Source organism: Phycodurus eques, chromosome 5 (genome assembly GCF_024500275.1).
Source record: "Phycodurus eques isolate BA_2022a chromosome 5, UOR_Pequ_1.1, whole genome shotgun sequence".
NCBI classification, from domain to species: Eukaryota; Metazoa; Chordata; class Actinopteri; order Syngnathiformes; family Syngnathidae; genus Phycodurus; species Phycodurus eques.
In genome coordinates, this window is record NC_084529.1 from 19,974,906 (window position 1) to 20,002,379 (window position 27,474).

General features: G+C 39.8%; 1 protein-coding gene across 8 annotated transcripts in view; it reads right to left on the reverse strand.

The window, feature by feature from the left end:
• srpk2 (SRSF protein kinase 2) overlaps positions 1–27,474 on the reverse strand; it is a 55,989-nt gene that overhangs the window by 23,605 nt on the left and 4,910 nt on the right. Inside the window, exons 1-2 of one of the 8 annotated variants that reach the window (XM_061677987.1) lie at positions 22,924–23,331; positions 22,645–22,779 (exon numbers count right to left, since the gene is read on the reverse strand). The exons of 6 other annotated variants lie outside the window; for them this stretch is intronic. In XM_061677987.1, coding sequence (XP_061533971.1) covers positions 22,645–22,682 — 38 coding nt within the window. In that variant the 5' untranslated portion in view covers positions 22,683–22,779; positions 22,924–23,331. Of the gene's footprint in view, positions 1–22,644; positions 22,780–22,923; positions 23,332–27,474 lie in introns of those variants that run through there. One more of the 8 variants, XM_061677988.1, reaches the window with a different exon arrangement.

Consider the following 27,474-nt stretch of genomic DNA (forward strand, 5'->3'; position numbering starts at 1 on the left):
AGTCGAATGTCAGATTCGGGGGGGGGGGGGGCAGTGTGGTTTTCGTCCTGGTATTGGAACAGTGGACCAGCTCTACACCCTCGGAAGGGTCCTCAAGGGTGCACGGGAGTTCGCCCAACCAGTCTACATGTGTTTTGTGGACTTGGAGAAGGCGTTCGATCGTGTCCCTCTGGGAGTCCTGTGGGTGGGGGGTGCTCCGGGAGTATGGGATACCGACCCCCTGATACGGGCTGTATGACCGGAGTCAGAGTTTGGTCCGCATATCCGGCAGTAAGTCCGACTCGTTCCCGGTGAGGGTTGGACTCCGCCAAGGCTTCCCTTTGTCACCGATTCTGTTCATAACTTTTATGGACAGAATTTCAAGGCGCAGTTGAGGCGTAGAGGGGGTCCGGTTTGGTGGCCTCAGTATTGCATCTCTGCTTTTTGCAGATGATGTGGTTCTGTTGGCTTCATCAAGCCGTGGTCGCCAAGACTGCAGCTAAACAATATTTTCAAGATTCGAGTATTCATCCGATTGTCATCTAAAATTTATTAATCATCTAAAAAATAATTTTGTATTATTGAACACAATTAATAACGTGAGTGTGAGGTGCAGATAATATTTTGTCCACTTGGGGTCACCATCCTGATCTTCTACTGTACTATCTGTGACTTTGTGTGTGTATGGCTTTAAAAGGGCCTGGCCTGGTGAGTGACATGGCAACTTTTTTCGTAATGGAATTATTTGACTTATTCAATTTTCACCTATTGTAATTGGGTCTGGATCAGAGGCAGATAATAACAAAACACTCACAAGTGAGTATGGAAAGTTCATTTTCGCTTTTGTATTGTGGCACAACAGAAGCCCAGAACATGTCCTCCCTGATGTTTCTTATTATGCATTTTATACCAGAGATAAGGCATTAATGCTTGACATCAAGCAGTGCCAATCAGCTGTGATGACCGCGCCCTCATCCTCTGGTTGAAGGAGCGCTAAATACTTCCTCATCCCCTAATGTGGACTCATTTTCACATTAGGAGAACCAATTTGCTTCTCAACTGCATGTGTGTACATAGTCGCCATAGCTACTATGATTGGCTCCAGTTTCAGCGTAACTATCATCATGATTGACCTTCTAAGAGTACGGGCCATATCGAGTTTACATTTATTTAGTGACCTCGGCACCTGTGTTCATCAGGGATAAGAACAAAGGAAAAAAACAAAACAAAAAAAACATCCCTTCAAAAAGAGCAAGAGGTTTCTTTTGACCGAAGTTCTCCAGAACTGAAACTCTAATTTATAAGAAAGTTTAGATGGAAAGAACAGTTGAGCCATGTATGTGTTTATTCTGCAAGGACTAGGAACCTTGAAGGAACTGCCTTGGGATTAAAAAAATACAAGGTGTCCCCCCCAAAAATTACATAATTTCACTGTGTAATATCAAGGCCAATTTTAAAAAGTTGTGTAAAAACTATGTTTAATGTTAAACATAATTTCAATGTTAGTTTATTTTTTTTAGGGTGATTCACGATGAGCAATGAAATGCATTGTGTGTGGTGTAATACTCTATGCTCAAACATAGTCAACAAGAAAGTGTAGCGTGGATCTCTTAGGAAATTCAATAAAAATACACTAACTGGAAATCAGATTTAGACAACACAAAAAACTCAGAGGATGGTAAAACATAAAATGTATGTCGTATATAAAAAAATGTCATCAGTGTCACATCGTTGGCCTAATTATCAAAGTAATTTTAAATTTATTTTTACCAAATAAATAACAAATACCAATGTGTTTCCTAATAAAACAAAAAAAAATCTTAGTTTAGAAAAAAATTTGACTGAAGCGACAATGCTATTAGGCTAACAATATTTATTATCTGTCTAGCTTTGCAAAATCAGTTAAAAATTTCTGTTTAAATATGTTGTTGGAATTTTGATACATAAATGTTTTATTTTTCAATGTGGAGCCTATTTAATTTCACTTGCCTAGGACATGTAGCTACTGATTGTCACTTTTGAAATAATTAAAATTTTTCTGGAACGCCCCTGTGTTTATAGAAATCAGGAGTGATCGCTGGAGAACTAGTCGTTCTTTGAACTGGAACAGTGCCCACTGAGGACGACAGACGAGAGACAACACACATCATCGAGTCCTCCAGACGTTCAAATATTTACCCACATGACTAAAAACCCAAGGAGAAACAGTTTTTATGATCAAGGAATGAGATTCAGCCATCTGTCAAGGACAAGGTCAAACTGTTGTCTGCAGTACCTGTCGTTTATGTCTTGAGGTTACGATGAAGCGTGATGAATGTTTATGACCACAGATAAGACGAGAATCACATTTTTCATGAGTCAGTCAGGACAGAATGAACACCGACAAGTCGATTCAAGACACACCCTGCAAAGGCAGCTACTGACATACTCTTAAAGAGTTTTCAAAACCTGGCACCCAGCATGCACTATTTAGATTTTTACAGGAAAAACAATGTCTTGCCAAAGTAAATGCTTATTTTCAAGAGATGCCTAAATCTAAGGGGGTGTGACAATGATGACATGGACATAAAGGACTCTTTGCCAATCATCCTGCTTTAGAATCCCATTGCACAGCGCTCTGCTTGTTTGTATCTGAGCAGTTCGGCCGCTCTAAACTGCTGACTCGACAGGGCACAGCTGAAAATGTCAAAACAACTTCCAAGATTTACCCTCTAAACAGGCAGTCCTTTTAAACACAAATACAGCATACATGCAAGATATGCATTGTCACCTTGACTGATATGTTTTTGTCCGGCAGGTTTGATTGTCAGTAGAAAAACATTCTTATTATTTCCTGTTCTATGTTTTATAACTCACTACTTACACAGCTAGCACATACATATATTGTACTTATGCCTATCTATATCTGCCAACCGACCACAACCACGTACATAACTAGAATATAATTGAACAGTTCAATTTTAAAGACCAAAGCAGTTGTCTCCATTTTCGATGAATTTAGTAAAATTTGTTTTTTTTTTTTTTATTGCTGGTTTCCAGGTTAGCGCTAATAATTTTTTAAAAAAGGTATTTGTAGTTAATATAAATTAAGCAATTAAGAGGCAAATTTGGAAAAATTCTAACGTTTATTGAAAAAGTATTTTAATGAGGTAATTGATGTCATTTCATCGCAAGACCAAAGAACTCCAAGAAAATAATTTTCTTCAAAACTGGAAAAACATTTCGCATGACTATAAAATTACACTGAAATGGTAAGTATTATGCTTTTTGAAAACAAATTGTTATAATTGGTGAGTGTACTAGAATTAGTCCCTTGAGCTCACCCCTAAACCTTAACTTAAATTAACTCTTAATCCAAACCCTGAGAGACAAGTCACATTGATTGCACAATCAGAAAATGTGTATGGCACTTGTCGATTTCTGGTTAAGAAAAAAAAGAAAAAAACTTTGACGAGTTTTCACATAGGAGTTGTTTGGTTTTTCAGACTGAGGAAATGCAACATCTATTGATGCCGTGATAGGCAGACTGATAGTGGGTGTGGCTTTATTTTTGTCTAAATGGCTTGCAGGTTTTTGCCGTTAGAACGCCTCCATTATATATAACGATCTACCAATAGCAACCTGCCTTGTACCTACTTACCTACCAAGGAATTAACCTACACATAAACCAAGGTATACTTTACTTACCGAGTACCACTTACTACTGTACCCCTACCTACCTACTAACACCCCCTCAAAATTATATACGTGCCTATGAACCTGTATCAACATACCGTACACAGTTCATAGGCACCCAGATTCCAGGCAGTTATTCACTTCTAAGGATTTTCACCTCACCTATATCTACAAAAAGTACATATTATATAACCACCTACCTAACTATACGTACATGGAGATATTTCTATAGTACCTACACATTACTCCAAATAGTGTAGGGAATGCCATTCAATTCATAAAAAAAATAAAAATAAAAGAAGACGACTGAGTACAGGAAGTCCTCGATTTACGAACAGGTTCCGTTCCTATGCTGGTGACGTAACACGAATTTCCGCGTAAGTCGGATTTCACCGTGAAAGTCGAAATTTACAGCGAAATACTTCTGTTACGGGTATTGTCCTAGGTGATTGTGACAGCAAGCTCAGTGTCTGTGGGCATGTGCGTCGATGTGTGAGTGAGACGGGACTGCGCAGGCGTCGTCCGGCGGGACTGCGAAGGAGGAATGAGTGCGCGCCAGAGCGAGTGTGTACAGTAGCAAGTGTAGTGACGGCGACCAGGGAAGAGTAGCGATTAGCGGAGGACCCGTTAACGTTGAATGTGAAGAGGAGCTAATAAAGCCATTAAAGCAGCAAATCGGTGCTTCGTGCCTTTATTGTTGCCGCCACCCAGCTCAGCTGTGCAACGAGAGAAGAGAGTTAACCACTGCGTCTCCCGACCACGGTCAGGTGACCGTAGCAGGAAAGGTTAACACTTTGTATAAAGAAACTAAAATACATTAAAATAAAACAATATAAGATGCTATACTTACCATTACTGCTGAGAGTGTGAAAAAAGGAGGGCGAAAAAGACAAAGATAATTCCGGTGCACAAACACAGACAAGCACTATGCACTAGCTAAGCAGAAACACTACGGTGCTGGGACAAAATGGCGGACGAGGCTCAGGCGTCGTAAGGTCGAAACGTCGTAGGTCGAGTGCGTCGTAACTCGAGGACTTCCTGTATTGTATTGAGTATACTATCATAAAGGCATATTTTGAGATGCCAGAAACAAAAAATATCGAGACATATCGTCTATTCTACCTATGACAAAACTGCATTTCCTTGCGTCTGGGTCATTTCTGCGCCCTGAGCAGTTTTCTGGGTGTGTTGTCCCAATTTTTAAACACAATGTTACGCTGGGCAGATACGTCCAATTGACACACACTCGGCGCGAGTTAAATTTGAGTTAAAAACATGACTTTACTGACACTTTCAATTACATCACTCCAAACATGAGTTTGTGTAGCGGTGACCTCGCGAATGTTTTGGGTGAAAACTATCAGCGCTAACTAAAGCGCAAAAGCCTCTTTTAAATAGGGCAATTTCCACCACTTTTAAACCTGTTGTCAATTACAAAGCAATATTAGTAGATCACACACACACACACACACACACACCATCAGCTCGTACATCTGTGAGAATGAACACGGAATTTAGCGCCCGCTATGAAGGATCTATGTGTTTTTCGGATTATTGGGTCAAATGTGATGACTCATCCTTTTAACTTGGTATCACCTTGATAACTGAGGTATATTCCATCAGTAACAAGAGCATCATCATCCGTGTTCAGTCTTAAGGCGTGGGATTCACACAGCTTGTGTCCTTCAGGTCTGCCAAACATTCCAAAGGTCTCCGATTGATTTGTGTGCCAGCCATTTTTCATTCCCCTGGTGTCTCCATCTTGGCCTGTGTCGGCAGGACAGCTGACTCATTCCCTGCTCTGCTCCGGAGCATTTGTCTGACTCCAGACCTGAGACCTGACACTATTTTCAGGATGAAATGCCCCCTCATAAGCTCTCCGCATCCATTTTTGATACACTTGCCTGTTTTGAATCCTATGGCTGTCTGAGCACAGATGTCTAAAGACACATCATCTTCTTTTACACTGCCTTCTAAAGATGGGATTTTCCCCCCAGATTTCTTCGAGGTCACTGTTCTGTTTGAAATGCTCTGATACAGAATGGAAGTATGAAATCGTCCTGTCATTACGGTGTTCCCCTGCTTTACTGCGGTTCACCTGCAAAGGCCCCGCTATGTTGGATTATTTTCTTTGGTGGAATGTATCATGGAAATCTGCTTCATGGATCATTGATACTATACAGTATTGAAACCATATAAATATTGATTAAAATGCAGTAAAAAAAATAAAATAAAGTAAAAAAATATTTTTTTTAAATCAATATGTATACAAAACAATGAACATTTAAGCAGACTGGTGCAATTTCCATCCTCCTTGCCTGGGATTGGCTGCTGGTAACATTCTCGGATAGAACACTTTTAGTTATCTTTTTAAACCCTACGATGGCCCCCAAGTTGCGCCAATATCCTGTCTTTGCTGGGTTCTGTGTAAAACTTAAAGCCAGCTACGATAAACGACAGATCAGGCTCAGTCGCAACTATTTCAAGGGATCTACGTGTGAAAGAGACTAGTGCATCACCCCAGAGGTGTATAGCGCATGCTCAAGGACACTTCAACACTTCTCCCAATCAATTTCCATATTTTCTTCATCCTTCAATTCAAAGCTAAGTCCATAACCATAAATCACTGACTGAGGTTCACACATACTAATCCATCAATTTATTCCATTGCATCCATCTTATATAGCGCTTGTCCTCATTTGGGTCGTGGGTGAGCTGGAGCCTATCCCAGCTAACGTTGGGCAAGAGGTACCCTGTGCACACTGAACTGATCATCAGCCAATCGTAGTTCTTCCCAACGATCAATATTTAGCATGTTTGCCTCAATTTTTCTGAGCTTTGGGGTTCTACTCTCCGCCCGGGTACTGCGGCTTACTCCCACATTTGAAAAACATGCATGTTAAGTTAATTGAAGACTCGAAATTGTCGAGTGAGTTATGAATGTTTGATTGGATGGATGGATGGATGGACGGATGGATGGCTTAAAAATTTACTGCCTACGGCGTTTGGTGGCATTAGAGCCTGTACAGATCAATCAGATCGAAACATACTATTGTTAATATATCGAGGACTTTCTTTACCATCGGATTTACAGAGATTAATTGCTGCTGTTTCCCAGAGATTCTCCAATCTTTTCATTTGAAGACAATACATCAAGCTCAACAGCCATCCTGCGGATTACCTTCATCTTTTATCTGCAAGGCAAATCACCACTGTTTGAACTTTAAAATTCAACCTACAGTTAAAAGTGAGCCTTGTTGCAGACTTCTGTAAATAAAACAAATAGGCCGTGCTTTGTTTCCGCCGAGTCCAGGCCTCACCGATCTATACAGGCTGAATTGACTGATGCTGAACTCCCCAACCCCGCGAGACTCCGACGGATACAAGACCTCACGCGGTGGGACGCATCGACTTTTAACTCTGCAGAGGCTCTGAAAACACACACTCTAATCATTAGCAAGAGCCATGTAAAACCCTGTGGGGCATGCAAAAAAGACTGACGCTACTCAAATTGAGCAATAAAACCTGCTCACTGGAAATAATGTTGCCATGGCAAGAAAACAAAACAAGCTCCACAAGACTGACGGGGTCTTTGGCCACCATTTGATGTGTATTTTTTTGTCAACAACGCTATCATGACCATCTTTTGTGACCCATAAAAGCGCATACCTCTGCCAAGGCCAAACAAAAGCTGTGTTTGTCTTTATTTGTCCATCTATTTGTTAGTCAGCAGGCTACTTCCTGGTTTATGAAGGATGATGAACAGACATGTAGTGTCATTATGATTTTAAGGGGGTGGACACTTTCATTGATGACATGTTTCCTACTATTCATCCATTTTCGATTGTGCTGGTCCTCATTAGGGTCGCAAGTGACCCGAGCAGAGAGTAGAATCCCAGCTGACTATAGGTGAGTGGCAGGGCACTCCCTAGACTGGTTTCCAACCAATTGCAGGGCCGTTTCCTACTATATTAATACCCCACTTATTAATAGATCAATATTTAATTTCATCCATCCATTTTCTGAGCCGCTTCTCCTCACTAGGGTCGCGGGCGTGCTGGAGCCTATGCCAGCTGTCATCGGGCAGGAGGCAGGGTACACCCTGAACTGGTTGCCAACCAATCGCATGGCACATAGAAACAAACAACCATTCGCACTCACAGTCACTCACGGGCAATTTAGAGTCTCCAATTAATGCATGTTTTGGGTTGTGGGAGGAAACCGGAGTGCCCGGAAAAAACCCATGCAGGCACGGGGAGAACATGCAAATTCCACACAGGCGGGGCCGGGGATTGAACCCGGGTCCTCAGAACTGTGAGGCTGACGCTCTAACCAGTCGACCGCCGTGCCGCCTATTTAATTTCACCTATTCAAAATCATTATTAATGCTGTTTTACTCTTTCAACATTTCCCCATGAACCTTCAAAGACCAAGTTTCTACGGGAACCTGTGAAAATGTGATGGAAACATACTGTTCACACAAACAGTTCTTGGGACTCTTTCAAGCCATTTTGAACATTGTTACTATTGTCCCATAAAAACTGTGTTTATGACATGTACAGTTTCTAGCGGTTGAACAACTTTACAGTTTTTGTGGTCCATGCGAGGTGATGATAGTCAAGTAGACGTCGATAAACCCATGAATTCATTTAAATTTTTTTCAGTTGTCAATTCGCTGTGCGTGCTTTCGCCTCCAAACTCAAGTTCGCTCACTCACCGTCCCCGGTTCCACTGGCCCCACTCCCTGACTTGTTCATCCAAATCACATTCAGATACTTGCTCATCCAATTACATTCAGTTACCTTCCTGGTCTCGCAGACAGTTAAACTTGTAAAGCCAATTCCCTTAACAGAACTAATTATTACATAACTTTAAAAAATATAGGAGAGGGGAATGCTTTACAAATATGTACTATACCAAACATGTAGATGTGTTACGTGTATTGTTGAGAGAGTTTTATACGATCCAACCGTAAGGCCATTAAGGTATCTTGAGTGTGATTTGTGATTGGATAAGTGAGTCAGGCGGTGGGGTGACTGCAAGAAGGATGCGTTTGCTGTCTCTGCCGGATGAAGGCTTGAGCAAAACACTAGTTATTGGCGACATTGACCATTCATTTTCACATAAAGATGTTATTGATCAAGCACTGCTCGTCTTCGTTTTGTTGTGTAAGCAGACTCTTTGTCTTTTCACTGTTACAGGAGGGTGTTTGGTGAATTTGCTGACTGATGATGTGGGGATTTAGGCTATTCCTGAACTAGCGTAAGTGGATAACTTTTCAGATTGGTCCATATTCCCCGATAACTCTATTTATAACAAGAGAGGTAGTGGTAGCCTGAGACTATTGCACGGTACTTTGCATGCAGCAATAGTGCAAAAACCCATTAGCCTAGCAGCCAGGCGATCAGCAGATACCCGCTGGGTATCCGCCATTTGTTCCATTGTGTGTCGCACTTTGCTCTCTGCATAGCACACTCATTCATTCACTGGACATTCTGCATTCACATATTCTAACATGACATCCGCCCGCTCTCGCCTAGTGGGAAGCCATGCGTGTTAAATGCAAACACAAACGTACAAGAAACACAACATACTAGAGTTGGGGTGACTTGCTATAATGTATAGCATGACCAATTGGCCTACATGATGTTGGTATTTGAGCTAATTATGTGATTCCATTGAGATAAATTGTGACACCACACCACAAATTTTATTGACCTATTTCGCCTTAGATCGGGGATTGACGAAATTGCTATGGGTGTGGTGGTCCACAATATTAAAAATGGAACAAGAATGATACATAAACATCTAATTTTAAACTCAGAAATGAAAAATTAAAAAAAACAAAATGCACAGTTAAGCGACTAAAACTAACACTACTACTGCTTGTCAGATTCAGAATTAGAATCATCTTTATTGGCTGAGTATGTTAAACACACAGTGAATGTCTCTAGTAGTTGGTGCCGCTTTAGCACTACAGCAAACAAGCCACAATAAGAAAATACGAATTTTGGACATAAACACTTAACTACAGAGCATCATTAAGCAATATAAAGCATCCAGTAGTGTGGTAATACGAATGATGTAGAGTCATACAGGAGAACTAAACCCCAAAACCTTTTTTTGCAAGAATACGTTGTATGTGCCACCACTAGTCTAAACACGGTATTGATTGATATTGTGTTTGTGGGATAAAAAAAACAGATTCATTCGTCAATTTTCATCCATCTCAGGGGGCCGCCAAGTTTAGCAATATCGCCCTCTGCTGTTGACCAAAATTAACGTCACGTCTCTCTCACTTGTGTTGCCAATGTCACGTGACCATGCAAAAGTTTAGTAGCAAGATTGGTTGGGTTCAAACCATCAGTGTTGTACCTGAAGGAGTTCAATGAACGAAAGTTCATGAAAGCTCATATTTTGTGCGAACATCAACTTAACTTAGTTCATTTCTGCCTGATGAATGTCATTGAAAATGCGCTCATTCTGGCGTCAAAGAACGGTTTTCGAACAAAAGTTCCTTGTCATTAAACAGTGGCAGGTTTTGTTAGTGACTTCCAGGAAAAACCCGTCCGAACACACAATAGCCTTCATATGTCGGCGGATGAACGCTGTATTTGGCCGATTCAGATTCAGTGTGGCCACGGGCGCCATTCATGGCAGGCACGTCGCAGCTGCGTGAGAACGTGAGGTGCGTTCAGGGACATTGTGTAAATGGGAGTGAATGTGTTCTTCTGTGGGTTTTTTTGTAACACAGTACATTGTTGTAAAAATTCCTTACTAGGAAAATTATAATTTGTATCAGAATGCTTTAGTTAAAACTCTGTACGATCACTGTCATGATATGGAATTTATTTTGTTTTGTAAAATAAGAAGAGATAAAATAAAATCTTTTGTTAATATACAGTAGTCAGGCAGAGCTGCGAGGAATGCAAAGTTATCAATGTCCATTCACCATCGTTCATGTCATACTGTGCTGCTTGTTTTTGTTTGCACAATAAGGACTAAAGTTCCATTGTTGTTTTAATTCATCATTTAAAAAAAGACCCTTCAAATTCAAGTTTTTCCTCATGTTTTTAAGATTATAGGGTGAAAGCTGCAGCTGGCTACGAGACTGTGAACTGCGGACTGAATGGGTGGCATCAATGGGGAAATGAAATGCTTAGAGGCCAAGTTATTTTCCATAGAGCAAGAACAATGCAGGAAAACATTGTAATAGCCAGCATAGCAGCTGATGTAATGTTGTATGTAAAAGGAAATACTACAGGAAAAAGATGAGCACGCTGACGCCATAGTTAAACTTGCAACGCTGTAATCACACCATTCTTGTCCAGGGAACCATAACTTCCTTGGCGGAGGTAATAAGAACTAGGATTTGGATCGCAGTAAGTGACTTGAGGTTTGTGTGAAAGGTACGTGTGCTGCAGGAAGAAGACCAACCAACAGTTGGAAGAGTGTTCTCAGACACAACATGGACTCTGTTCTCCAACAGACTATGACATACTATGTGTGCGTGCGCGTGCGTGTACGCGCGACAATTTGTGATTTGTCCGACCAACTGAGCTTGAAAGACAGACAAAAGTGGTTTCTTTAAAAGATAACATAATTGTCTTTTCACACACGTGCAAAATGTCACTTTATGTATCATGTCACATTATGTATTAAGTAATTTTATTCATTCAATAAAATTTTATTTCAAATTTAATGCAATTTAATTTAGATCATTATTTTTTTATTTAATTGTAGGCATTTATTTTCATCACATTAGTCTATATTTAAGTTGATGAATTTAATTAATTCCCACTAACATGATTTCTTTAGTTCATTATATACATTGAATGTATTTATTTTTATTTTATGCATTCAATTTAATTTGATTTGATGCACATCTGCACCGTCACTGACTCCTTGAAATTTGATTTAATTGAATCTAATTTAGTTTAAATGTATTTTATTTCTATGTATTTTATTTTATTGCACTTTGTTTTATTTTTTCCATGCATTTAATTTTAAAAATAATTTTTTTTTAAATTGAAAGGGTTTTTAAAAGTAAATTGAAAGGATAAGCAGTACGGAATTTGAACGAATGAATGAATTGAAAGACTCCGATGATGATGCAACAGGTTGTAAATGCTTTGATGGCTGATCTTTTGATATTTTATTGGATATGTTGATGTGCCTTATGTATTTATTTTGTTTGTTTATGTTTATATGTCACTTCCATGACTACTTGTAGTCTTGGACCAGGACACTCTTGTAAAATATTTTTAATCTCAGTGAGGCTTTACTAGTTAAACAATTTCAAATAAAAACAAATAAATAATTGTATTTTATGCATGCAAAAATGGAAGGAAAAAAACTATGCATATGCACAACCAGTGACTCTCCTTGGTTTAATTTAATTTAAAATTATTTTAAATCAATACATTTTATTTTATTGCAATTCATTCTCTATTTTATTTCATGCATTCCATTTTATTTTACATGCCTGTGCACCAAAAGGGATTCTCAATTAAATTTAATACTATATATTTCATTGTCTGGATTCAATTTTACTTTATTTTATGCACATGTAAAAAATTGACATTAATTAAATTGAATTCACACATTTAATTTCTTATTCACATGGGCATTATGCAACACTACACACACACACAGACACAAACGAGGAGGTCATTAACATTCCACCGCCTCTATGCAGCGGTGACCCGACGTCACCCGAGTCTGCAGAGACTCTCCTATCGTCTCCCCCCATCTTCACTTATTTCACCCTCATCTTCGCCTTTTTTCGTCTCGCGTACATCTCTGCTTCATCCTCTCTAGCCTTCAACTTCCTTTTGGTTTCATTATCATTTCTCTACCCAAAGGCTATCTATCATTTCACTCTCATAATTATTGCCCTCCTTCAGTCTCTTTATCATCTCACATCAAAGCTACCACACAGGAAATAGCACCGATTGAACGCGTTTAACTTGACATTTTTTAAAAATGAATGGTTCCGTCCCTCAGCTTGCGATGCTGTTAAAACGCACAGTAAAAATGAGGCGACATGATGACAGGCTGCAAAAAAGCGACTGAGGTGATTAGATGGAGAGGACAGAGGGGGATCAACAATGGGACATTGCAGCCACCAGAAAAAACTGGAATGCCTCAAATGCAAACAGGAAATGTCAGACACCAACAGAATAACAAGCATTTCAACTATTTATGCTGTGTCTTGTCAGGATCGACTCTAGAATTATGAGAATTTATTATCTCATTATTTTAACGACAAAGTGGATCTAGAATTTCAGAAAATATGTAACCCCAAGTTACTAACAGACAGCACACTAAGCAAATTCAACAACCAACAAAAAAAGAGCGGAAAAAAAAAGATTTTTGGGTCATTTGAGAGTAATTTATTTTCCATCAATGTGAAAGAATTTTCCTGCACACCATCATACAGTATGTTTTTTTTTACATCAAGATGGCCGAGGGGGTGACCTTTGAACCCAGTTGGGCGTCCCAGCTGAGGCGCCCAGTGCATTAGATCAGGTGTATCACCATGGCGACCGTGCGCGACTCGCTAGGGTGTCCTGTTCTCGCAGCTATTCCCATTACTGATTAACAACCAAGCATCATCTTTAATTCTGAAGTTGCCACGCTGTGCTGCTAGTAGTCATACATACATTTAAGTTGTTTAATTAAACTTTTTTCAATTCATTTCATTTTTATTTTGTTTCCTTTTATTTATTTATTTTATTCCAATTCTAATTTTATATTCTAATTTCCAATTTTATTTCAATTAGTGTACATTATTTTATTTCAATAAATTTGTATCTCAGTACATTTCAATCCTTTCTATTTAATTTAATTTTCATTTTATTGTCCATCCATCCATTTTACTTTTACTTTACTTTTCTGTACCGCTTCTCCTCACTAGGGTTGCGGGCGTGCTGGAGCTCCCAGCTATCTTCAGGCGAGAGGCGGGGTTCACCCTGAACTGTTCGCCAGCCAATTGCAGGGCACATAGAAACAAACAACCATTTGCACTCATATTCATACCTACGGGCAATTCAGAGTTTTAAATTAACCTACCCTGCATGTTTTTGGGGATGTGGGAGGAAACCGGGAGTACCCGGAGAAAACCGACACAGGCACGTGGAGAACATGCAACCTCCACACAGCCAAGGTCGAATTTGAACCCAGGTCCTCAGAACTGTGAGGCAGATGTGCTTACCAGTCATCCACCGTGCTGCCTCCTTTTATGGTATGTCAGTTAAATTACATTTGATATAATTAAATGTATTTTATTCTATTTATTTCAATGTAATGGTAATTTTTTTTATGACATTTTGTTTTTTTTAATTTCTATTATAGTTTATACAATTACTACTTGTACTACTAAAAATGATTGCATTCAATGTTTTTAATTTAAATTAATTTTCATTTTATATTTTGTTAAATTATATTTAATTTCATTTTGCTCCTTTTTATGGCATTTAATTATACTTTTGATAATTACATGAAATGTTATTTCTATTTATTTCAAAGTATTTGTATTTGTATTACATTTTAATTACATTAAGGTCAATCAAATTAAATGTTCTTTACATTTTGTTCAATTATATTTACATTATTATTTTATTGAATTAAATAAAATTGTAATGGATTCCAGTTACATTTTATAATTACATGAAGTGTATTTTATTTCTATTTCTATTTTTGTCAATGTATTTGCGTTTTGCTTTTTTACATTAGTTTAAAGTATATCTATTTGATGCCAATGTATTACATTTTATTTCACTGTTATCTTTATGAAATTAAGTTCCTTTTACTTATTTCAGATGAATTATTGTCTTGTTTTACTGCATCACTGAAATGCCTAAGAGGGACGAAGAGACATCCTGCTCTGCTTATTTATTCACGGAATGAATGAGGACTGCAAGCAAATAAATAAGCAAAACGGAGGCAGCAGGACAATGGCCATTTGTGTTTCTCCTCCGACATGAGGTGGAGTGTGGGCCATAAATGGGAGGTGGAATGGAGGACATGGAGCAAGAGGCGAGCGGGGCAGGAGGGCTAGTTTGCTTCATTAGATATTGTCGTGTTGCAGCTAGGCTGGGTGCTGACTCCTCCCCACGTTTGTGTGCGTGTGTTTGTTTTTGTGCGTCATGTGTGCGCTTGTAGCAATGAGGGTCAGGGCAGAGAAGATGGTGGTGGCCACATAAGCCAGTTGAAGCTATTTACCATAGAAATTCTAAAAAGCACGGTTAATATCTTTGTACGCCACTGTAATATCTTGCACAGTTTGAACATTAACACTGCATTTAAATATAAGAAAATAAAAAAGTTATACTTCAAAGTTGATTCAATAAAAATGTATTGAACAAAAGTTAAATAAAAATTGTCCCTAAATAACTGTTTAAAAACAAGCAGCTCTACAAGATTAAATGTCATTCTATTGTACTTACAAGTTAAATACAACTGAACTGCACTCAACACATGTACTGTACTGGATTAAAAAAAAGTTTAAGCCACTGTAACATTGTGCACAGTTTAAACATTTAATTGAATGATTCTTAATGTACAACTAGGTGGAGCCCGTGTACCACTAGTGGCATTCTTACCACAGGGTTCACTATTCATGAATTCACCTATTCATATTTTGGGAAACCTGTTCTTTTCTTCACTGAAAAATGCCCCTATTTGTGATTTTTGTACCCCCCCTCCACACACACACACACACACACACACACACACACAAAAGCTATGTGAATTGTTTTTTATTGGCATAATGAAACGAATGATTGTCGTTTGTGTGGGGAATTCGCTCCTCCTTGTGGAGACAGAAGAGGATTTTGCCAATAAATGTGGAAGAGTCTACCATAGGTTTCGCATAGGGTGCCATTCAAGCTACGACCTCCAGTGCCTCCATGAACGATAAAGTAGCTTGGTAACTAACAAACACAAATACAATGCCAAAATAATAATTATTTATTAACTTTTCTTCACAAGTTGGCCATTGGCAGATGTCTGCGATCTACTTAGTGTGACTTGCTTTCATCCACTTGTCCAGAAGTTGTCTGGTGGTGTGCATTGTGGTCACCTATTGAGAATTTCCAGCATTCACAGTATTCTTTATTGTTCTGCTCGTTTATCTTTATTTTCTTGTTTCCTCTCTCTCTCTTGCTCTCTTTGTGCAAAGAAAACCTTTTTTCATGATTGATTTATTAGCGTTTCATCCCTTCAGCTTTATTGGAACATGCAGCAATTTAATCAAACAAACATATGAAACGACCTTTAAATATAACCTTGTTTGTACACCAACAGATCAACACCATGATAAATGAATAATCCTATTAACTGGAGTTAGACTATTTGTAAAAAGGTTTGAAGACACAGCCCTTAACTAATCAATCAGGGGTTGAGCTAAAGCCATTAGTTCTCCCCGTAATATATGGCCCCTCACCCCAAAGAAATCTGTTGTATCCCTTCACCCTCCAATCCAAAGTTAATCAGTTTCATCTTTAGGTTGGAAATGAAAAAGACAACAGCGGTTAACATGGGAATGAGGCGGTGTATCAGCATGTGGTGCTTGTGTTTCAAGCGGTGTCAAGTAGATGAAAGAGGAGATGGAACATTTTGACCAATGTTGGAAACACCTAGTGTGTGTGTGTGTGTGTGTGTGTGTGTGTGTGTGTGTGTGCGCGCTACTTGGTCATCTGCAGTTAATGGTTGACAATAAATCTAAGCCCTTAATCCCTCAATTCTTCCCCCTCACTTTGTGAGCTCTTTTCACCTTTCACCTGAACTGAACGTCGCACTCCATTATACGCACCGATTGCTCAACTGTGTTGACAGAGCACACACACATACACACATGCACACACAAACACACGATTAAGAGCAGCTCAAACACGTTGACGTTTGTCCAACGTCTCACATCAAAATCAAGGCCCAGGTCTCAGATCCGACACGTCACATCCTTCTTTGCGGCCCATTAAGAAAACAAAGTGTGTCTACTTCTTATTTCCTTTAGCAGAAAAGCTGTCCCAAAATTGCTATTTTCCTTCACTTTTTGCAGATATTACAATCCCTTACATAAACCACCTGGTGCTCGGACCCTAAATAACAAATATTGTTGAAACGGATTAGGTTGATCTTTGCAATAGTAGTTGTTGAACATCTCTGACACGTACATTTTTAATGTGAAAGATTTCTGATTGGCCATTGATTTGCGCCGTTGCAATTTCTATTCGCGGCAAAACTAGTTGCCGACGGCTGGCCACTTATGAAAACTAGTTGCAGAACCCCACACACCGCTCGACAGTACAGTCATATTCGGTCACGTCACTCTCTGTGTGGCGGCCCTAATCCGAACCCTGGCAGGGTCACAATATATCTGCCATTATAACCCCAAAAGTCTTTTGGACACAAACTTCCAAAGATAAATCTTGTGATGCTTTTAATCCCCAACCAGTTCAGGGTGTACCCCGCCTCCTGCCCGATGACAGCTGGGATAGGCTCCAGCACGCCCGCGACCCTAGTGAGGAGAAGCGGCTCAGATGGATGGATGGATGCTTTTAATCCCAACTCAGTCCATCCATCCATCAGATCATTTGTTCCGACAAACACAAGTCTCCCAATCTGTTCGGCCTAACTCTCAGCAAACAAACCTTTCATGCGAGCGTCTCAGGGCCAGATGGAATTGTAGACAAAAGCATTGTGATGAATATAACCCCCAAAAAGAAAACATCCAATGTAAAGTTCATCACACTTTCAACAGGGACTCAAAAGTACCAAAGGGTGAGCTGATCTGTTTTGATCGAATGGCTCGGTAGGTGTGGTTAATTTGGTCAGGTTTGAACGCTGTAACCAAACACTGTTGTGGACTAAACCAACCATATCAAAGGGGGTCTCAGCTGTGGTGAGAAATCCACTGTTATCACTGTACTTACTCTTGTTCATTTGTTTTAAATTTATGGCCTAAAACTGATTGTCATATAAATATTGACTCTAATTCGGCCTTTACCGCTGCGCTAGCCTAAATGAGTGAAAGCGCGTATGTACAGTTTCAGGTTACGTCGCTGCCACGAGAACAGAACTATGTCGAAAAACAGAGTACTCGCCTTACAGACAGTAAACAGGTGAAAACGATGGCTTACCGACCACGTCTTAGCATCAGCAATCATGCGGTAAAGCATGTCGTCAAAAATGCTCAAGCAGCATTTCTTCAAGAAGTACCCTTCTCCACATAATTATCAGTTACTAACCATAGTCTTACATTTCTTGTAATGACCACTAACGGGCTGTTCGTCTTGTAGCAACATCTGTGCTAGTGAGACCTGAATCGTCAACCTTAACTGTGTGTTGACCAAGGTGCCACCACGGCTAGAGGCTTGCATCCCAGCAACACCCAATCATCATTATAATCATCACATGGACCCAAGCATGTTGAAGTGATACGACTGAAAGACTAATATCTTTGTATGTGAGGGAAGAACTAAATTTAGTGTTACAGAGTCTTCAATTTATGTGCATGTACACTTGCTCTTCTGGTGTACTTTTCTATTGAAGTATGTTGTAGTGATACATCTCGACTCAGAGAAAACCTTTTTATGTCGTGGAGGAGCTACGTTTAGCATGGGTTACTGCGGAGAGTCTTCGCCGCATGTGCTGTTCACTCGCACTTAGGGTGCGTTTTTCAAAATCAAATAATCTGTACGCCATTTATGATATTAAACTGTTTTGGGATGATAGATTCCAAATATTTTTATGGTGGGATCAACTACTTGCATTTTTTTGTTATTCAGAACAGGACTCGAGTCTCAGCTCCTTCCCGTGTCAATTCCCCTCTGACAATGTATGCTTGTTTTTATTATATAAACTGAAAATGGTCTCCATTTGATTATCAGCAGACAACAACCCAAATGATCCACACACAACACCCTCTGATCCTGCTCTATATGAATAAATCTTTGTTGGGTATTTTAGGAAGAACTCTTGGGGATGAGCCCTCATGACCCCCCGCAGTCACGACACTGTTACGCTGCTCCTAAACTGGTCGATAAGCGGAGAGAAAACAGACACGGGGCTGTGTTGTTACTTGATATGTTGGATGCCGTCGCGACTGTGAGTGTTGCTCTTGGCCAACGGCAGCCGAGCAACAATGGAGCACTGCTTAACTCTTAATTACAGTCTGACCAGACGACTGTGAGCTAAACAATGCCGGGACAGAGGGATGAGACCGTGATTACGCCGTGATGCACGCATTCCAAAATTCCTATTGATTAGGTTTAACCCACAGCCTCTTTTACAGAGATCCTTCAAAAAATTCAGTGCCAGAGCCCTAACAGAACACACTCATCATCACCATAATCATCACATGGAGGCAAGATGAAGCCAGGAGGTCATTTCACACTTAAAAAAAACAGCATAGAGCGCAATGTGTCTTCTGCAAAACAGAACTAACGTACCACAATAGAACGTCTACGATCACCAACACAAGGTAGCCTATCAATGTTAGCTAATATAGCCTACCAATGCTAGGTAGACCATACTGTAATGCCCCCACAAGTGGTCAAGGATAGACACAGCTGTCGGTGAACCTTCAATCGCTTCACTGTACAAACTAATAAAATAAACACAAACACATTCATATACATGCTGTGTCCACAACTGACTCCCAGACATTTAACAAGACGCAGACTGGCTAACAATTAGCTGCTAATCTGACCTCACGACAGCCAAATTTATACTCTCCATTTGTTGAGTACCACATCATTTAGCAGTCCGGGCCCCACCTTTTCAAGCCACACACACTCAAAAGTCACAGATATGACTGTGGCACGTGAGGATGGTGACCCCAAGTGGACAAAGCTAATTTTTATCCCATTACTCAATGAATCTGTCGGATAATCGGTAGAATAACCGGTCTAAAACTATTCGATAACGGCATCCTAATACTGTAATCCCCTGCATATTCATGGTCACTAGTCACAAACTCACCTATTTGGAATTTTTTTGCAGCTATTGGTTGAAAGATTTGCCAATTTGCAGTTTTGTGCACTTTCTGAAACACCGTAGGATGTCACAAGTTGCCGTCAGAGCCCTGTCTGAATCACGATTGGTGTCGACTTGAAGCATATTGAAGTGATCCATCTCGACTGAGAGACAAGCTTTGTATGTCGGGGAGGATCCAAATTTAGTTTTAAGTTCTTGTGAAGTTCCGTCATTACTCCGTCTTTGCCTTGTATGCTGAAACCAGTGAACGTGCAATACTGAAGAATCTGTGGCAGGACATCCCGCGCTCAGATTACAGTGTTCCCCCCACTATATAGCAATCTATTCTTCGCGCTCTTGCGATGTTGCAGATTTTTTTCGCGTCCTCAGCTGGGATAAACTCAAGTGACCCTAAACGAGATAAGCAGTATGAAATGGACGGATGGCTGTGGAAAAAGGTGGCGATCGGAGAGTCTACTGCATCAATGCAGTACACTGTATCTCATTAGATGATAGATATGAATATTTGTGCACACTGTGCTTCTGCCTTTCTAAAGGGCCTGGCGTACGCCCGCCTGATTGTACTTGGCACGCCATCGGAAGCTACCTGAATCATCCTGTCTGCTCCTCAGCCTGCGGCGGTGCCCGTCAGATCGAGGGCTTTCAACGCTCGCACGCTTGAGGCCTTGGTCAGCTTGCGTCTATCTAAATGTGAGTCGGAAATACAGTGATGGCTTGAATTACAAGTTCAATTCGTTCCATGACCATGATCGTATCTATTAAAAAAAATTGAAATTCCATTAATCTGTTCAAACCCAAATAAAACTCAAAAATTGTCGAAGAACAATAGTACTCTACATTAGTGTAGATATACATAATTATTATTATACTATAATAAAAGCAAACAGTCATAACATACAGTGCAATACAGTGGTAAAAGCATATCTTCTGTGTCAGATGTAATGCACAACACTGATTACAATCACGCTTCAAACATGTTTGTCCTTGATATGGCTGATGGATCATGTGATGCATCGTTGTCTAGACGGATTGTGGCAGCTAGCAAGCTAATGTAGCTTTACTAATGCCCGTTACCAAACTTCCAGATCATGTCAACACAACCAATTAAATATCCATTTCTTTTCGATACCCCTTATCCTCATTAGGGCCGTGGGTGAGCTGGAGCCTTTCTGAGCTGACTTTGGGCAAGAGGCAGGTCTAAACCCTGGACTGGTCAAGCTCAAGAAGTGTGAATAGAATCTCCCCACATATTGTGAGATTCTCCTTCATTACAGTCTTTGTCTGGGCTATGTCTCTGTGCTACCTCCAAGGACAGTTTGTGTATTTATATGTTGCCGCAATGCCTTTGTGTTCCACTGTCAAAATACACGTCATCTCGGTTCACTGTAGTCTTCATTGTCTTGATTGTTTACAAAAGCATGTTCACTAAAAAAAAAAAAAAAAAAAAAAACTAAAATGTCTTCAGTGCCCACAAAACATGTTGGGTTTAGAGACTTCAGTTACTTACATAGAAGGAAGACAATTATGACTCTTCAATGATGACAAAAACGCATGTTACGTTTATGGATGGCTCCAAGCCTAACATGTGTTTGTGAAACAATTAGTCTTCAATGAACCTAACATGTGATTTTGTAAACATTACAGTCTTCTATCAACCTAACACACTTGTCTTTGTAACATTATTTCCCAGTGAATGTAGTATAGGTGCTTTGGCAAACATTACATTCAATGAACCTAACATACTTGTTTTTTTGAGAATAGTTTTCAATATACCTAGCATACATTTTTCTCAACATTAGTAATCTATTAAGCTAACGTGTCTTCGTAAACAGTCTTCAATGAAAGTAACATACTGCGTTTTTGTAAACATTTCAGTGCACCTAACATGCATGTTTTTGTAAACAGTCTTCAACAAACCTGTCTGTGTGTAAACATTAGTATCTAATAAAACTAGCAACATACTGTGCTTGTTTTTGTGAACTTTTTTTTTCTTACTTACTACTTTTTATTACTTACTTTTTTTTTCTTACTTTTTAGTAAACCTAACGTGGTTCTGTTAGTATTAGTTTTTAGTGAACCTTTCTACATATTAGTCTTAAACGAATCTAACAGTTTTTTGCTAAAATTGCATTCCTCAATGATCCTAGCATACATATTTTGTAAATATTAGTCTTCGGTGAACCTAACGTGGATTTATGTAAACATTACAGTCTGAACCTAACATATGTGGTTCTGTAAACATGCAGTAGTCAGTGAACCTAACGTACGTGATTTTCTGAACATCGAATGCATCAGTCATTTAATTAACCTAACATACAATACGTTTTGCAAACATTACAGTCTTCAATGAGCCTCCCATACATGTTTTTGCAAACAGTCTTCAGTGAGTCTAACGTGTTTTTGTTATCAGTACAGTAAACATTAGTCTTCCTGTTTTTGTGAACAATTAATATATTTAGTCTTCAGTCATGCTAACACAGACGGACTACAAATTGTCTTCAGTGTCTACTAATACATAGGACATATTAAAGACAATTGGAAGTCTTCAATGTTTACAAAAACATATACGGTGGATTCACTGTAGACGCAACTGTCCGTAGGTGTGAAGGTGAGGTTGTTTCTCGCTGTACAGTATGTGACTGTCCTGTAATTGGTAGGGTGTAGCTCGCCTCTCGCCCTAACTCAGCTGGGAGAAACTCCAGCACCCTATGACCCTGAACAGGGCAAGTAGAAAATGGATGGTTGGTGTGTTTATGCGTGTATGAGGGAGACAAAGCTTTGCGTGTGTTGTATAAGGATGCTCCGTTTCATCAGCAGCATGCAACACTGCATTGTTTTTTTTTTTTTTTGACCCAGACAATGGAAGAAACAAAGCAGACGACCAGGGATATGAAGCCAGAAGGCCTGAAGCATGCAAGGTGCCGATACGGAAACATGAGGACATGCTGCCGGACACAAGGAGAAGCAGGAGGACGACAACGACGTTACCTTTCCGGGGACGAGGATTTCTCCGAGTTCACTGACATGAGCGGAGCCTTTTAGCCGCTCGCTGGCCGAGGGATGAAAAGCGAACAGAGGAGGCGCCTTTTTTCCCCCTGGTGTTTGGATCTTGCTGATGTGCGTCTGAGTGAAAGGAGAGGAGAGGGTTACTGTCTCCCCCTCCTCTTCCTCCTCCTCTTCTGTCCTCTGTCTCCGAGGAGGATGGAGGACAAAAACGAGCAATGTCCTGGAGATGAGGGCAGGAATACCACCTTAATTCCTCCCCACCTTTCTTTCCTTCCTTCACCTCCTCCACCTTGCTTCGTCCCAGCACCCTATTTCTCCTCACCACGTCCTCCCAAGGGGACCTTGGATCACCAGGCCGATGAAAAGGAGACCAAAAAAAAAAAAAAAAAAAAAAGAGACCGTCCAGGTCCAAGTGTGTGTGCCTGCCTGCGTGGCCGTGTTCCTCCCTCTCTCACTCTCGCTCGCTCTCTTCCCCACTGCCTGTGTCAGGCCTTCTGCAGCTTTGCACAACAACAGAACCCAGAGCCCGGCGGAACATTCCACTGCGTGCGCGTGCGGGGGGGGTGTCGCCTTATGACAGCAACAGGAATATAAATGCATTTTTTTCCTTCTGGCGCACTCACTCTCCCCTCCCCTTCCACCACCTCCGACCTAGTCCCTCCCCCACCTCTCTCACTAGCTCTCCCTCACTCCCGATTGCCTTATTACGACATCCTGTATCTCAGGGCAACGCGACACAGATCTGGCCATCACTCCCCCTCCCCTCCTCGGTGTTCTTCCCTCTCCTCTTTAACTGGCATCCTCACTGCCTTTTCTTTAAACCTCATCTTCATTTCTGCCTTTTTTTATTGGGGGGGCTTTATTTTCTGGCCATCTCTGAGCAGATGGGAGCGCTTCTACATGAGTTGTCAGCTCACTGTGTTAGCCAGAGGGCGTTGCCATGATGTTATTGAGTGGTGGGGGGTGTCTGTCTCGATCCCTCAGTCTGACCTCAATATCAGTCTGTGGGTGCACCGATGCATTTCTATGTAGGTGTGCGTATGGGGAGTTGTGCAGGAAGCCTGACATTAATGCTATACTTGCATAGTGGGAAGGTCTGCAGAGTAGGAATGCGAGGGGGATAAAAAAAACAAGAGTTGCATTGATGCAGTGCGTAAACTGGCTACAGTAAGATTTGAAAACTGTCAGATATTTGATGGATTGCCTTTAATGTTCTTCATAACCTTCCGCCAATAGTGAAAAACCGAAAGTAAATGACACCCTACATACATTTTTTAATAATTGCCTATATTAATAGTTTAAACAGTAAATACCTGTACACCACAAACAATAACCCCAAAACAGTTTCATATATAATTTTAAACATATCTTATAACATCACCCTTAAAAATAAATGGCTTCGATGATTTGATTTTGAAAAATGCACCTAAGCGCACTATTACATACATGCACATGTGACAAAGACTCTCTGTAATAACCCAGGCTAAACTTTAATCCTCACCAAGATACAAAACTTGTCTCTGAATCAAGATTTATCACTGCCACATAACTCCTTGGACAAACTGTGCTGCTTATTTATTTAGACAAGGCATTTGCGCCTTTTTGTGGTATTTTTAGGTGTTACAGGAAGAGCGCAAAAAACTGCGAGTAAGTAAGTTTTTCAGCAAAAAAATGGACGTTAGGTAAAAAAAAAAAAAAAAAAAAAAAACTGAAATAGGGGACTTCAAAAATAGTGAACCGTGAATTTGAGGGGACTACTATGTTGGTAACAACTAGGGTCCGACCAATATGGATTTTATTTTTTATTTTTTTTAGACCTACACCGATTCTGATATTTGGCAGGAAAAAATTCAAATAATCGATTAAATATCTAGTGAATAAAATAACTTCTTTTTTTCCCCCTTACTGCTTACAACAACAAAGATATGAATTACAGGTAAAACATTGAACTGTTTTACAATCATTTATCCTTTATTATTCGCTTGAATTTTATAACAGAGAGGAATTTACGAGCACAAAAACATGCAAAAAAAAGCAATAACTGATGAAATTATCTTTCGATTTAGGCCATAATTCTATGATGTATATAAGCAATAGAATGAGTGAAGTTACTGGCAAAATGCGTGATGCCCTTGAACACTGAATCACATTTCTTCTGTTTCATTATTGTTTTTGCCATGAAGTGACAGCTTAAAATAAAAGACAGTGACGCCTTTCTCAGATGTAAAAATCTTTGACAGCGTTGCATTTAAATATATTATGTACGGAGTTAAACACTAAAAATATTTTTGTGTGTGCATTTGATATGCTGCTTGTTTGTCTTGTGCATCGTGGCTGTTTTTATTTCATTATTTTTTTCCCCTGTATTTTTGTTTGTTTGAATCTCATCTTTATCTTATGTTGTAATGTGTTAATGTGTACAAAAAAGACCTACAAATTCTGCAAAAATTCGGCCGATTTTTGCAGATTTGAAAAGGGCTAATATTAGCCGATAACATCGGTGGGCCCGAGTGAAAATTGGTTTCCCCCTTTCGAAACAAGTCAACAACGGCCCGAGTTTTGGATGTGTCTAAAAGGTTATTTCTGAGCAATTATCCTGTGGTTTGTGGTGTCTTTGAATGACTTTTCGTCTTAAGCGGGGTAAACGTATCGATAATTGGGTTGAATTTAAGCATTTTATTTCCTTAGTTCTGATCAAAGTCAGCAAAGGTCCATTCATTGGCTGTCTCAAAAGACTGTCCTGAATGATTATCTTGTCGTGTGTGGTGCCTTATTTTTAACATACAATAGTTTATTGTTACTTGGAACAGCATGTCCAAAAATAACTTTGGACAATAATTAAGTACATGCTGCGTCAATATGTCTAAAAACATAATTATCTGATTTAGCAGCCTGTATAGGTAAATTAACATTACACTCATCTAGGCATCTTGCAAGTCTCAGTTTACTCAATGAGTGTGTGTCCAAATGGCACTGTATAAACATCAATTCAAGGTGATTAGGGTTTACTATTTTCATAGCTTTCACTAACAAACAAGCTTTTTAATCAAGCATGTGAAATACGTGTTCTACTACACAAACTCTTGGTTTGAATGTCAGAACGTTTGTAAAAGGGCAGGAAGTAGGGCAGCAATTAACAATTCATTTACCACCCACTTTACAATTACAAATGCCTTCTTGTTTGAAGGATTGTTTTCTTTTTTTTTTTCATCTCGTGGAATACCAGCAAAACAAACAATCAAAGCTTTTCTACAAGACTGCCAGCCTAAAAGCAACGATACCCATGCTAGTAAATAAAGAAAAGAAAAAAAGAAAGCATGAGTTCCACTTTCCGACATGAAAGGACGACATCATATCTCGGAGCCAAACTATTGTCCTCATTCTGTGCTCATGTGGGCCAACGGCTACAATGAACACACTGGATCTTTGCGACCAGAGGAACACTCAAGCTGTTTCTTCTGCCTCTATTTTCACACTTTCTATTTTCTCCACTTTTTTTTTTCTTGGGGTGGGGGGGGGGGGGGGGGGGTCACATGACTTAATGATGAAAAAATTGGAGTAACTTCAGTGAGAACTTGTACTCATTAGGGTGGCGAGGGAGCTGGAGCCTATCACAGCTGACCTTGGGGTCACAGGCGGGGTACACCCCGGACTGGTCACCAGCCAATCACAGGGTACATAGACAAATGAGCATTCATATTTACAACAATTGAATATTTAGAGTCTTTAATGAACCTAATTTGCCATGTTTTTGAAATGTGGAGGAAAACCTGAGTAAAAAAAAAAAGATCGATACTTACCCGGACACTGAAATTATACTAATATATATACACTTGCACACTTTACAATAAGGGTGTCCTTATAAAAGGATATGGTTTAAAAATATTGTAATAGTGATTGTATGCTATGTGAGTCATTAATAAACAGTTATTAAACACCTTTTAAAAAAAAAAGACAGACTCACTGTTTGGTAGACGGTAGCAAACTAGCTTATCTCATGTATGACTTACAGCTTTTAATTAAGAATTTATAACGTGTTCAAATCATTAATGCACACAATTTATGCACATTTTCTACATGAGCGCATCATCCTTATTTAACACCTTGTCCCTAAAGGTCATCTGGTACTCTGCAGTTGAGTAAATAAAAGTCGTTGGCCATCAAATGAGCACATATGAATTAAGAAAGATTCATTTACATGGAGTCAGTGCACTATCCATCCAGCCATCCATTTTCTCCGCCGCTTATCCTGTTCAGGGTCATAGTGAGCTGGAGCCCATCCCAGGCAGACTACACCCTGGATTGGTCGGGCGGTCAAGCGAATCTACAGCTGTAACATAACATTATGTGAAATAGGTGAAGCTCTGTGAATACTTTCCAGGTGGACTGTAGAGTTTTTTTTCACTTAAAAAATAAAATGGAAAAAAACAAGCCCTTTAACTGTGTCATTTAATAAAACTGGACTGTAACCTTCAGGTTGCAGCATGCTATTTTTTTAAATTTCCTTCATGTTTGTGAGGAGCACAGATGTAAGCATTTCCTGGGTCAGGTCAGGTCGTAGCGGGGGCAGGGAGTTGGGGGTGGGGGGCTTTTAGGGACACGGTTGCTGTGTGAAATTCCCCATGAGGAGAAATGACACTTAAGAAGGCATACACTCAATCATGTGTAAGAAACGCACACATGCAGCCTAGTATGTAAGTCCATGTGCAAATTCCGAGGATGATTTTCACTTTGAAAGATGACGAAAGAAAGGAGAGGGGAGGGATGAGGGGGGAGAGGGAGATGATGACTCTCATGAGCAGATATATTTTA